Source organism: Neophocaena asiaeorientalis, unplaced genomic scaffold (assembly GCF_003031525.2).
Source record: "Neophocaena asiaeorientalis asiaeorientalis breed wild unplaced genomic scaffold, Neophocaena_asiaeorientalis_V1.1 scaffold150, whole genome shotgun sequence".
NCBI lineage: Eukaryota > Metazoa > Chordata > Mammalia > Artiodactyla > Phocoenidae > Neophocaena > Neophocaena asiaeorientalis.
The window spans coordinates 16077253-16090901 of record NW_020176571.1 but is presented as its reverse complement, the minus strand read 5'-3'; the positions used below and the strand labels follow the sequence as shown (position 1 = coordinate 16090901).

The window sequence follows — 13649 nt, the reverse complement described above, 5'->3', positions numbered from 1 at the left end:
GGTGATGGGTAACAGTGAAATGGGAGTGTTCACTAAGAAATATAATGCAGTACTCCCCAGGCAAGGTGGAGTACCATGTTGCTCTCATCCTAGCAGTGCTTTATTCTAGGCAACATATGAAATATCTTGGTTTCATGCTTTTAAAAAACTGCTGACTGTATTTATCAATCTTTTGAATTATCTTCAAAGACGGTTACAATCTAAAATTTCAAAATCAATTTATAATCACACACAGTCATATGCCTGACTCTTCAAAACTTAGTTTAAAAAGTTCTAATCCATTTCAATTTGATAAGGAAGCACTAATAGGAACAATAGAATGGACCTAGAATAGGGACAAATGCTGATATTTAAAAATACATGAATGGACCGAAAGGTATTAAGCTTAGTAAAATAAGTCAGGCAGAGAAAGACAAATACTGTATATTTTCACTTACATGTGGAATCTTAAAAAAAAAAAAGAACAAATATAACAAAACAGAAACAGACTCACAGGCACAGAGAACAAACTAGTGGTTACCGGTGAGAACAGGAGTGGGGGAAGGGGGGAATATAGGGTAAGGGCAGTTAAGAGGTACAAACTACTAGGTATAAAATAAGGAAGGAGACCTTCAAGATGGTGGAGGAGTAAGACACGGAGATCACCTTCGTCCCTACAGATACATCAGAAAAACAACTACATGTGGAACAACTCCTACAGAACACCTACTGAACACTGGCAGAAGACCTCAGACTTCCCAAAAGGCAAGAAACTCCCCACGTACCTGGGTAGGGCAAAAGAAAAAAGAAAAAACAGAGACAAAAGAATAAGGACAGGACATGCACCTCTGGGAAAGAGCTGTGAAGGAGGAAAAGTTTCCACACACTAGGAAGCCCCTTCACTGGCAGAGACGGAGGGTGGGAGGGAAGCTTCAGAGCCATGGAAGAGAGCACAGTTTTAGCCACAGCCATTAGAGAAGAAAAAGAAATAAAAGGAATCCAAATCAGAAAAGGAGAAGTAAAGCTGTCACTGTTTGCAGATGCATGATACTAAACATAGAGAATCCTAAAGGTGCTACCGGAAAACTACTAGAGCTAATCAATGAATCTGGTAAAGTTGCAGGATACAAAATTAATGCACAGAAATCTCTTGCATTCCTATACACTAATGATGAAAAATCAGAAAGAGAAATTAAGGAAACACTCCCATTTACCATTGCAACAAAAAGAATAAAATACCTAGGAATAAATCTACCTAAGGAGACAAAAGATGTGCATGCAGAAAACTATAAGACACCGATGAAAGAAATTAAAGATGATACAGATGGAGAGATATACTATGTTCTTGGATTGGAAGAATCAACACTGTGAAAATGACTATACTACCAAAGTAATCTACAGATTCAATGCAATCCTAATCAAATTACCAATGGCATTTTTCACAGTACTAGAATAAAAAAATTCACAATTTGTATGGAAACGCAAAAGACACCAAATAGCCAAAGCAATCTTGAGAAAGAAAAAGGGAGCTCGAGGAATCAGGCTCCTATACTACAAACTACAGTAATCAAGACAGTATGGTACTGGCACAAAAACAGAAATATAGATCAAAGGAACAGGATAGAGAGCCCAGAGATAAACCCATGCACATATGGTCACCTTATTTTTGATGAAGGAGGCAAGAATATACAATGGAGAAAAGACAGCCTTTTCAATAAGTGATGCTGAGAAAACTGGACAGCTACCTGTAAAAGAATGAAATTAGAACACTCCCTAACACCATACACAAAAATAAACTCAAAATGGATTACACACCTAAATGTAAGGCCAGACACTATAAAACTCTTAGAGGAAAACATAGGCAGAACACTCTATGACATAAATCACAGCAAGATCCTTTTTGACCCACCTCCTAGAGAAATGGAAATAAAAACAAAAATAAACAAATGGGACCTAATGAAACTTAAAAGCTTTTGCACAGCAAAGGAAACCATAAACAAGACGAAAAGATAACCCTCAGAATGGGAGAAAATATTTGCAAATGAAGCAACTGACAAAGGATTAATCTTCAAAATTTACAAGCAGCTCATGCAACTCAATGTGAAAAAAGCAACCGAATCCAGAAATGGGCTGAGACCTAAATGGACATTTCTCCAAATAAGATATACGGATTGCCAACAAACACATGAAAGAATGCTCAACATCACTAATCATTAGAGAAATGCAAATCAAAACTACAATGAGGTATCACCTCACTCCAGTCGGAATGGCCATCATCAAAAAAGTCTACCAACAATAAATGTTGGAGAGGGTATAGAGAAAAGGGAACCCTCTTGCACTGTTGGTGGGAATGTAAATTGATACAGCCACTATGGAGAACAGTATGGAGGTTCCTTAAAAAACTAAAAATAGAACTACCATATGACCCAGCAATCCCACTACTGGGCATATACCCTGAGAAAACCATAACTGAAAAAGAGTCATATACCAAAATGTTCATTGCAGCTCTATTTACAATAATCAGGATATGGATGCAACCTATGTGTCCATCAACAGATGAATGGATAAAGAAGATGTGGCACATATATACAATGGAATACTACTCAGCCATAAAAAGAAACAAAATTGAGTTATTTGTAGTGAGGTGGATGGACCTAGAGTCTGTCATACAGAGTGAAGTAAGTCAGAAAGAGAAAAACAAATACTATATGTTAACACATATATTTGGAATCTAAAAAAAAGGTTGTGAAGAACCTAGGGGCAGGACAGGAATAAAGACGCAGACATAAAGAATGGACTTGAGGACACAGGGAGGGGGAAGGGTAAGCTGGGACGAAGTGAGAGAGTGGCATGGACATATATACCCTACCAAATGTAAAATAGATAGCTAGTGGGAAGCAGCCGCATAGCACAGGGAGATCAGCTCCGGTGCTTTGTGAGGACCTAGTGGAGTGGGATAGGGAGGGTGAGAGGGAAACGCAAGAGACAGGAGATATGGGGATATATGTATATGTATAGCTGCTTCACTTTGTTATAAAGCAGAAACTAACATCCCATTGTAAAGCAATTATATTCCAATAAATATGTTAAAAAAAGAAATAAGATACAAAGATGTACAGCACAGGGAATATAGCCAAAATTTTATAACTATAAATGGAGTATAATCTATAAAAATAATGAATCACTATGTTGTACACCTGATACTAATATAATTTGTCCATTATACTTCAATAAAATATATAAATTAAAAATACTGAGGTACCCTGTGAAGTCTGAGGGCAACTTACTCTATGCCAGGCATTATGCTCAGCTCCAAATCACTAGAAATAAAACACACGGTTTTTTTACTTAAAACATCTTACACCCCCTAAGGTAAACATATACAATGAAGGATATGATAAGGTTAATATACCAGGTCCTGAGTTTTCGTAAAGGAGAAAGGGATTATCAGCTTGGCTTGCAGGTTTGGAAAGGTGTGGATTAGAGAAGACTTCACAGTGAGGATTCCATATGAGATGTGTCTTGAAGATGGATAGGAGTTTAATAGACAGACAAAGAAAATCATTCAAAGCTGTAGAAACACTATGAACAAAGCTATGGCATATTATGGCACATTTGGCAAACTGTAGGCCTAGAGTGTGGTCCTCAGTCATGGGAAGCAGTGTAAAATGAGGCTAGGAAGATAGTCAAGGACCAAATCAGTAAGTGACCTGTATATGCAAATAAGCTTAGATATGCAAATGAACCTAGATAGTAATTCATAGGCAAAAGGCTTTCAATACTTTGACTAACAATGAGAAGTATATTTTGCATCACAATCACAATACATGGATATACACACACACACAAATTTATGTACAACCAAAACAAAAAGTTTCACAGAATAATATTTATCCCCACTCTCATTGTGTTTTCTTCTATTCTATGCTATCCTATCCTATCCTATTAAAAAATTTTGGTCTTAATAATCTTAATTGATTTATTGGTCCGTGAGTGGTTCAGGATCTGAAGTTTGAAAAATCCTGCTCTAGGATACGGGACTTCCCTGGTGGTCCAGTGGGTCAGATTCTGAGCTCCCAGGGCAGGTGGCCTGGGTTTAATCCCTGGTTGGGGAACTAGATCCTGCAGGCTGCAGCTAAGAAGTCCACATGCCGCAAGTAAGACCTGGTGCAGCCAAAATAAATAAATATCAAAAATAAAGAAAAATACTGCTCTAGGATATTGGGAGTTTTAAGTGGTAGTAAAATAATTAGATTCTTATTTTTTAAATCAATACTGTAGTATAGAATATGAGTTAGAATGAAGTGGAGTTGGGAGGCAAAAATTCAAGGCCAGAGATGATAGAATCCTCTATCAGGTTAAGGGCAACAACTATGACAGATAACAGGCAGAATAAGCAAGATTTGGTGATCACTGGTCATGTGTATTGAAGTAAAGAATAAGTCTAGGATGAGACCCTTGACTTTAGTTTGAGTTCCTCTGTGGCTAAATGAATCATTGCTGAAAGAGTGAATGTGAAAAATCTGAGCTGGTGATGGCACAGGGATGAATTCTGTTCTGAATATATGGATGCAAAATGTTTGTAGGATGTTAGGTTGGAGATACCCATGAGGTGGTTGGTTATATAGATCTTGAATATAAGATAAACTCACTGTGTACAGTGATAGTTGCATTTAATGCATGTACTCCACACAAATCATGTAGAATGAAGTGATGAAGATTGAAGAGGGAGCTTAGGCAATACTGACCTTATGGTGTCAGTAGCAGAAGGAAAAGATGGGCATGATGGAGAAGCCAAAAGGAGGAAATAAATCAAGAGAGAGTAAGATGATGAAAATAAGAAGGAACAGCACCAGGAAGAAGAAAGAACTTATGAGGGTCAAATAGAGTAATTAATATAGTAACCAAAAGGCATGGCTGTTGGTGTTGATAATGAGTAAGTAATTGATATCTTTAGCAGAAACTGCTCATTGGCTCTCAATATCCATTCTTCTTTCCTTCTATGGTAACAGAACCTGGGATCTTTAGCTGGGAAGGGGACACCTGAAGTAAAGTCTATTTTTCCCAATGACTTTCTATCTGAACGTGAGGTGTAACAAAGTTCTGGCTAATGTGAAGTTGGTAGAAGGGTTATGCTTCTGAAAGTATTTCTTAAGTCTCAGCCTGTGTGCATTCTGTTTCTTCTTATTCTTCTTCCCTTCTATCCTGTTGCAAGGAACAACACTGCCAAAATTTAGACCATGAAGTCAAGGCCAGTCAAGGGCTGGGTTGGCTACAATTTTTTTATGTATAAAATAAGCTCTTATCTTATTTAAGCCATCACTATTTTTGGTTTCCTTTCATTAGTATCTAACTCTAATTAAAACTACACAGTGACTTAGGAAGAAGTCTCAGTGGAGATGGTAGTGGGAAAACCCATACCGCAGTGAGTTGAGTGGAGAAGTTGTAAGCAGCTTTTGGCAGGAAAGAGGTTCTGCAGGAGGCCCCTTTGTCCTGTCACTTTAGCAAAACTACATTGTAACTAACATTTAAATCAGGCGCCCCATACTCTACTCATCACCAACCCAAGTACACCTTTCAAATCTTTTGATCACATGGTGCCTTGCCTAACCTGTTGGTTCTTTCTGTAGATCAAAGAAGTAGAAATGAAGAATGAGTAATTAACAGATGACCAGATCTCTTCCCTAGCTTTCCCTTCAGTAATCTCATGAACAAACTATGTGAACAAGATAGCATCTAAAGAAAAATCACAAGAAACCAACAAGCCTGCACACAGTGGGGGATGGTGATGACTTTGACCCTCTATCTCAATGATTAACTGACATTACTTCCCTTTTCCCTTTAAAAACTTTTATAGCCAAACAGAATCATGGGAGTTGGTTTGGGGGGACATGAGTCCACCTTCTCCCTAGATTGTTGGCATTCCGATTAAAAGCAACTTGCCTTTCTACCAACAATTGCCTCTCAGGTATTGATTTTCGAGTGGTGAGCAGCTGGACCTGAGTTTGGTAACAAAGACTTATTAAATATTATCAAAATCTTGTAGGCAAAGACATGAAATACATATCATACTAAAAAGCTTATTTATTTTCTGTGAAACTACTCATTTATTGCTATTCATATTTTAATATCAATGAGAGTCATGGTAGATAAAACAATTTAATGATTACATAGAAAATATACACCATTTCTACACACACTTAGTGGATATTCTTCTCAAAAGGGGACTGCTTATTTAAAAGGAAAAAAATAAAATTCTACCATTAATTTACAAGGAAATGATCATTGATGGCATAGAGCCACTTACTATCCCATGAAGAAATGAGGTAAAGCAGTCAAAATACTTCCAATTCCCATAACGAAGCAACCAATTCCGATTAGTTTTGGTCTGTGTAATTTGGCTCCAAAGTAACTCACAAATAAAATCACAAGCAAATTTCCTAGAAAGAAAACAAAATTATTTTGATTTGATTGATTATAGCAAACAGTGACTGAGTCCAATTTTGTGTCCAGTAGAATGGAAGGCCACAGAATGGATAAAAATAGAGCATAAGACATGGTACCATTCCTCAAAGATCGGGTAATTTTTTTTTAAATAGACTCTGCCTTTATTTATTTATTCATTCATTCATTTATTATTTACTTATTTATTTATTTTGGCTGTGTTGGGTCTTTGTTGCTGTGCGCGGGCTTTCTCTAGTTGCGGCGAGCTGGGGCTACTCTGTTGTGATGCGTAGCCTTCTTGCTGTGGTGGCTTCTCTTGTTGTGGAGCATGGGCTCTAGGCACGCGGGCTTCAGTAGTTGCAGTACATGAGCTCTGTAGTTGCGGCACGTGAGATCAGTACTTGTGGCACGTGGGCTCAGTAGTTTTGGCTCATGGGCTTAGTTGCTCTGTGGCATGTGGGATCTTCCCAGACCAGGGATCGAACCCGTGTACCCTGCATTGGCAGGTGGATTCTTAACCACTGCACCACTGGGGAAGTCCCCGGGTAATTTAATTACTCGGGATGAAACTCACTTACCTTAAGCCACTCACTATAAAGTTGTGTGGTGTTAATAATAAGCAGAATTGACTTTAGATAAGAATTAAAGTACTTGAATTATTTGGTGATATTAGTGAAGCAAAATTTTATGAAGAATTTGGAGTTGAGTGGATTGTACTGGAATGGAGAAAAATGGACAAAAATACCCGAGGGAAGGTATTTATTCATGCATTTTTCATTCACACCTAGAAATCTTTAAATTCTTATTAAGTACCTGTCATGGGGTTAGAAGCCAGAAATAGAGGAAAAGAATAAACAGTGCATGGTATCTGCTCTAAAAGAACTTACCTACCAGTGACAAAAATAGATAAATGGACAGAAGTACTCTTAGACCACAGAAAGGGGAAGCTTAAATTAATTAGAAGTTTCAGGAAAGTTTCCTGGAGGAGAGGTCACTTGAGATTTAATGTTAGCTATAATTTATTTAGATTCAAAAGAGGAAAAAGACCAATCTAAGTGGTGGGGGTCATGTCCAATTCCAGTCCATCTGGAGCTACAAGTATAATGACGAACAGACAACAACCAAGAATTACTGAACATTTGATGGAAAAAAATAACATGAAGTAAAAGTACCAAACTGAACCAGCAGATAAAGTAACCCATGAAGAAAACAGTTAAATGAGGAAACTAAGAAGAGAAGACATTCTGGAAAAATCCAGTTAGTATCTCTAGAGGTACAAAGGTATGTTGCATCCATAAAATAAGAACTAGCAGACTAAAAATAATAAGAGAACAATAAAGTATTGTTGAAAATTTTAAATACTCTACAGAAATGTACATATTGGGACCTGATACAATAAGATGAAAGATGGCATCAGCAAAGACTGATGGAGTTTCAAGAAAAAAAAAAGGTCGAATTTTAGAAAGAAAAACTTAACGTGAAAAAATAGCCAGAAAATTTAATATTCATATATGTTTCAGAAGAAAATAGAGGGGAAGGAACAAATTTAAATATAGAAAATAAATTTCCTGAGGTAAAGGAAGGCTTAAGACATCAGATAAAAATTTCTACATTTCTCCAGCATAAATAATGTAAAAGAGACCATCTTAGGTATATGTTGGTAAATTTTCTGAAATTCAGGCATAAAGAAGAGGTCCTATCAGTGCATGACAATGATACTGGTAATGATTTCTTATGTATAATATTGTGTTATAACACAGTAGATAACATGCTTTTAATGTTCTGAGAAAAAAAGATTCTGAAGCTTTAATTTCATACTCAAATTATCAGTTGACTATGATAGTAAAATAAATACATTTTCCAATGCAAGGGCTCAGAAAATATGTCTTATGTTCAATTATTTCTGGAAAAAAAAAGCTACTTGAAGATATACTCCAGAAAAACTAAAGATGAGACTTGAAGTCATAAGGTTCAAGAAATAGTGTTAAGAAGGAAACCAGTAAAACTTATAACCGTGTCCAAATAATTGCTTTTAAATAGCTACAAAGTTTAACAAAGATAATAAGAATCAATTCCTCAATATAAAGAGATATACAATGAATTAGAATTTAAAACTAATCACAGTCTAATACTAAAGTTCTAGATGGTTTCATTAAACCTAGAAGGTGGAAAAGTGAAGGATATGTATGGTGTAATAGCCTCTGAATCATGAAAAGGCAGATTCATGACCAAAAGATAGATGGGTCTTCCTTTACACAATTATTTTTTAAACATTCAATAAACAAGTATATTTTTAAAAGGTTAAAAGATAAAGAGCAAACTTGTAAAAAATATGTGTAATCTATACAACAGACATAATTGTTGAATCCCTTCAAATCATTAAAAGGGGGGGAAAGGAAAATGGGCAGAGGTAATCAGTGACCAGTTCATAAAGTAAGAGAAAAGAATGTTAAATAATTATATAAAACCTCACTATTATTGGAGAAATCCAAATTAAAATGAAGACAACAAAACAATATACTCAATGTTCTAAAAAAAAAAAAAGACTTTTAACCCCAAATTTTATACCCAGTTCAACAGTAGAGCCTAACAAAGATTGTTTCAAAATTGTTCTCCTCTCCTCAAATCATCAGAATCATAATCCTCTCTACAACTTTTTTTTGCACTAGGGCATCTTGAGAAAGAGAAGTTTTAGCCCTGCAAAATATTAGTTTGCAGGCAATGAGTTTGTGTAAATCAGGGTTTTTTAACCTCTACACTTTTGACATTCTGGACTAGGTACTTCTTTGTTTTGGAGGCTGTCTTGTGCATTGTGGGATGTTTCAAGGCATCCCTGGCCTCTACCACTAGATGCCAGTGGCATTCCCTAATCCTCAGCAATGACAACCAAAAATATCTCCAGATATTGCCAAATTGCCCCTGGGCAGGGGGTGGGGATGGGGGCAATTTACCCCTGGTTAAGGATCAGTGGTATAGAGCGTATGTGAACACTTTTTTACCTCTGCAAATCTCATTACTAAGTAATAATCAAAACAGAAACAAAAATTACCCATTTCAAAGCTTCCATCAATTAAGCCAACAGTAGAAGATGATATGTCAAATCTCCTTTCTATTTGAGTGATGGAACCTTTCATAATGATTGCACTTAGTGTCTTAGAAATAAAGCTGAGTGACAGGGCTGCCAAGAACATCTAAGAAAAAGCAGAAGGAAAGGGAAAAATAATTAATCATAAGATCACATAAGGCTTATATATGCATAGAATTAAAATAGCTTTTCTTCTTTACTTAGCAATATTTTTATTATAAAAAAGCATACCCACCTTCCTTCTATTCCAGTTGGTACTTCTTAGTCCTTTTAACATTAACATCACTGTACCGATAAAGTACCATTTTCTTTCTTCCTTTCTTTTTAAAGCCAATTTAGTTAGTTATTCCAACCGTGCTGCACAGTATGTGGGATCTTAGTCCTCAACCAGGGATGGAACCTGCACCCCTGCATTGGGAGCACGGAGCCTTAAGCACTGGACCGCCAGGGAAGTCCCTCATTTTCTAACTTGGTGACAACATCAGATTATTAGAGCAGGACAGTCAAAGTTGTTATTTTTTAATTAATGTCATTAGCTGATTTCTAAGAAGCTAGATAATGATGTGAGATGGCCAGGATGACAAGCTATTCTTTTTTTTTTTTTGCGGTATGCGGGCCTCTCACTGTTGTGGCCTCTCCCGTTGCGGAGCACAAGCTCCGGACGCGCAGGCTCAGCAGCCATGGCTCACGGGCCCAGCCGCTCCACGGCATGTGGGATCTTCCCGGACCGGGACACGAACCCGTGTCCCCTGCATCAGCAGGCAGACTCAACCACTGTGCCACCAGGGAGGCCCTGACAAGCTATTCTTTAGTCCCAAATGAACAGCCAAGTCGAACTGTGAGGGGAGTCGCTAGACATTCTCAAAGGTAGTACTTCCAGGAAGTCAGCTGAAAAAATTTTCATTTATAAAACCTCGCTAATATTGGAGAAAACCAAATTAAAATGAAGACAACAAAGCAATATAGTCAGTGTTCTAAAAAAAATAGAAGACTTTCAAGCCCACTGGTTATAGATGTTTTATTTTCAATTTGATTTTAACAAAATTTATTTATTCATCTTTCTTACAGCCCACATTTATATCCATAAGTAAATTCCTTTTACATCCAGTATTATTACCCAGAGTCACAGGATCATCATAAGATTCAGCAATCCCACTTCTGGGTATGTATCCAAAAGTCTTAAAAAAAGGATCTCATAGAGATATTTTCACATCCATGTTTATCACAGCATTATTCAAAATATCCAGGAGGTAGAAGCAATCCAAATGTCCATCAACAGATGGATGGATGAGGGAAATACGGTATATACATATAATGGAATATTATGCAGCCTTAAAAGGAAGGAAATCCTATCACATGCTACAACATGGCTGAGCCTCAAAAACATTATGCTTAGTGAAATAAACCAGTCACAAAAGGACAAATATTGTATGATTCCACCCATATGAAGTATTTAAAGGAGTCAAAATCGTAGAAGCAGGAAATAAAAATTCAGTTCCCCAAAACTGGAAGAAGACAAGAGAGAGTATTAGTATTTAGTAAGTATAGAATTTCAGTGTTGCAGGATGAAAAAGTCTAGAGATTTGTTGTACGACAATATGAATATACCTAATACCACTGAACTGTACCTTCAAAAATTGGTTAAGATGGTAAATTTAACATTATATGTTTTACCACAATAAAAAATGCATTTTCCAGTTGAAAAAAATGTGGGTGGTCTTTTGCTGAGAGAAGTAACATGTCCCACTGGATATGTTCAAATTGTTACTGGCTGAAGGATAATGGTACATTACTACATAATTTCATTTTTTTCCTATAACTTCACTGTGTTGTTGTCCCCTGACCTGTGAAGTTTTATACAGATGTAGAACTTCTTGGTAAACCTTCCCTCCTCCATTTCTCTCCCCACCCTTTACTTAAAGTTCTGTTCTTTTATATAAATATAAATAAATAAATCATATATCTATATAAACATATATATTATATGTGTGTGTGTGTGTGTACAGCCATGGAGTTTTATACAGATGTAGAACTTCTTGGTAAACCTTCCCTCCTCCATTTCTCTCCCCACCCTTTACTTAAAGTTCTGTTCTTTTATATAAATATAAATAAATAAATCATATATATATATACAAACATATGTATTATATGTGTGTGTGTGTGTGTGTGTACACATGTGTGTGTGTAAAGCCATTGAGTTTGTTGCCTCCTTTCAAGAGTGGTGAATGAAAATATCTAATACCTAGTGATTCTTGCCTGTCTGCTTTGTTTTACATATGGAAGCTCCTGTTTCCTTGTCTCTGAATATTCAGTCTTTGTGAAGCCTATCTGGGATGGAGAGGCAGAAATCTTTAGCAGTAGGGTAGTTAAGAGTTAATCTGCATATGGCACCTCACTTCTTCACGAGTGTTGCCAGCCACTTGAGACACCGTTCTGCTCCATATGCCTGGGAGGGCATCAGCCCACGCTCACTACCTCCTGCCCAGGGTAGATGTCTCTGCAGTTTGCTGCTTGCACTAAGTGGGGGAGGGTAATTTGATGATCAGGGGAGATGTTAAACAAGGAAAGAAGCATGTTTTCTCTGATTGAGTGGAATAGCCTATACAGCAACCTGGGACCTCTCTTGATCCCATTATCTGTGGCTTTTGCCTTTGAAACACGCTTGGAAGCCATGTCCATGTTTTTTCAGGTTTCTTTTCCTGCACTTGTCTTGGGCTGTGATTTCTTTCTTTAGCCTAATTCTTTCTACTTCTTACTTTTTAGAAAACTCTCATACTTTCTGATTTACAGAATGTATCTCTTCTTGTTTTCTAGCACATCTACAAGTTGCCTTTAATACATTTTACATTGTTTATTAAAATTGGAGGGGGGAGGAGAAGGCTTCAACCTTATTATTCTGTCTGCCGTATTGAGCTAGAAGTCAAGTTCTGCCTTTCCTTCTCTAATAAATAGAAAAAAAATGTTCTCAGGCTCTCTATCAAACTCAGATGCCTGACACATAATGAGTAAGTATTCAATAAATGTTTTCTGGTTGTTGAATAAATTGTTATTCCCCAAATTTAGGTTATAAATCTGGTACAGAGCTTACATGTAGTGAAACCTCTCATTTCCTAGCTTCCTCAGCTTTTAGATGGAGATAATTACAGTAAAATTGTTATGAAGATTAATTAAAATAATATACATAAAATTTTGGGCACATAGTATTGAGAAATGTCTGCTTTTATTATCACTCTGAGCTGTCATCATTCAGCTTTTGGCTGTAAGTTCGGTCAAATAAAAATAGGACTCTGATCGTTCAGCCAAACACATTTTTTCTCAGGCACTATTTCAGGTGCTGCAGAATCAGTAATGAGCATACTGGCAAAATGATTTATTATTAAAGAAATACTGAGGCAAACTTTTATCTAAATCCTTATCATCAAAACACTAATTGGTAAAATCAGAGAGGAGGGAGTTTCATAAAGTAACAGGACGTCTCAGTAAGCAGATACAAGCATAACCAGATGTAAAACCTGTCCTATATAGAGCAGCTTTCTAAAAGTTCAGAGAAAGATTTTGTAATGTCCATGTCTTCAATCTTAAAAGGAAGATTAGCTCAAGACAAAAGAGAGACTCAATAAAGTCAAAATTCGTACAGTATAATCCTAAATTGGTTTTACAAAGAAGAAAAGGGTAACATGCAAACACAATGGTTACAGTAGGATTCCTCCAATAAGCTAGGACTTCAGAAGGATATGAAATGAGTTAATATAGACAGATTTATAAATGTGCTTTCTTTTACTCTAACTGTAACCCTGAGAGATGGGCATTTTTAACCATGTTCCTAATGTGAGGCTGAATTTCAGAGAAAGAATGATATGATGATTTTCTCAGAACATAAAAAATTAAATAATAATAAAACTGAAATCTCCAATGAAAAATATTAAAAGACAAAAGCATAAGGATAGAGGATTTAAGATTGAAAGATTTCAAAACAGAGATACGAATGTTCACAATCATCAAATAGATTTTAAAATATCACAGGCAGAAAGACACAGCTAGCATTGAGATAAGAGGTAAAGTCTATATTTACCTGCAGTCGTGGCAGGTCAGTCCTTTGTTTATGATGGCAAGAGTCTTAGAATTAAGGTCAGAAAACAGT

General features: G+C 36.5%; 1 protein-coding gene across 1 annotated transcript in view; it reads right to left on the bottom strand.

Annotated features, from left to right (window-relative positions):
* The window catches only part of LOC112391832 (solute carrier organic anion transporter family member 1B3-like), a 58106-nt gene that overhangs the window by 26837 nt on the left and 17620 nt on the right, over positions 1 to 13649 (bottom strand). Inside the window, exons 3-4 of the mRNA XM_024733324.1 lie at positions 9473 to 9614; positions 6287 to 6419 (exon numbers count right to left, since the gene is read on the bottom strand). Coding sequence (XP_024589092.1) covers positions 6287 to 6419; positions 9473 to 9614 — 275 coding nt within the window. The remainder of the gene's footprint in view (positions 1 to 6286; positions 6420 to 9472; positions 9615 to 13649) is intronic.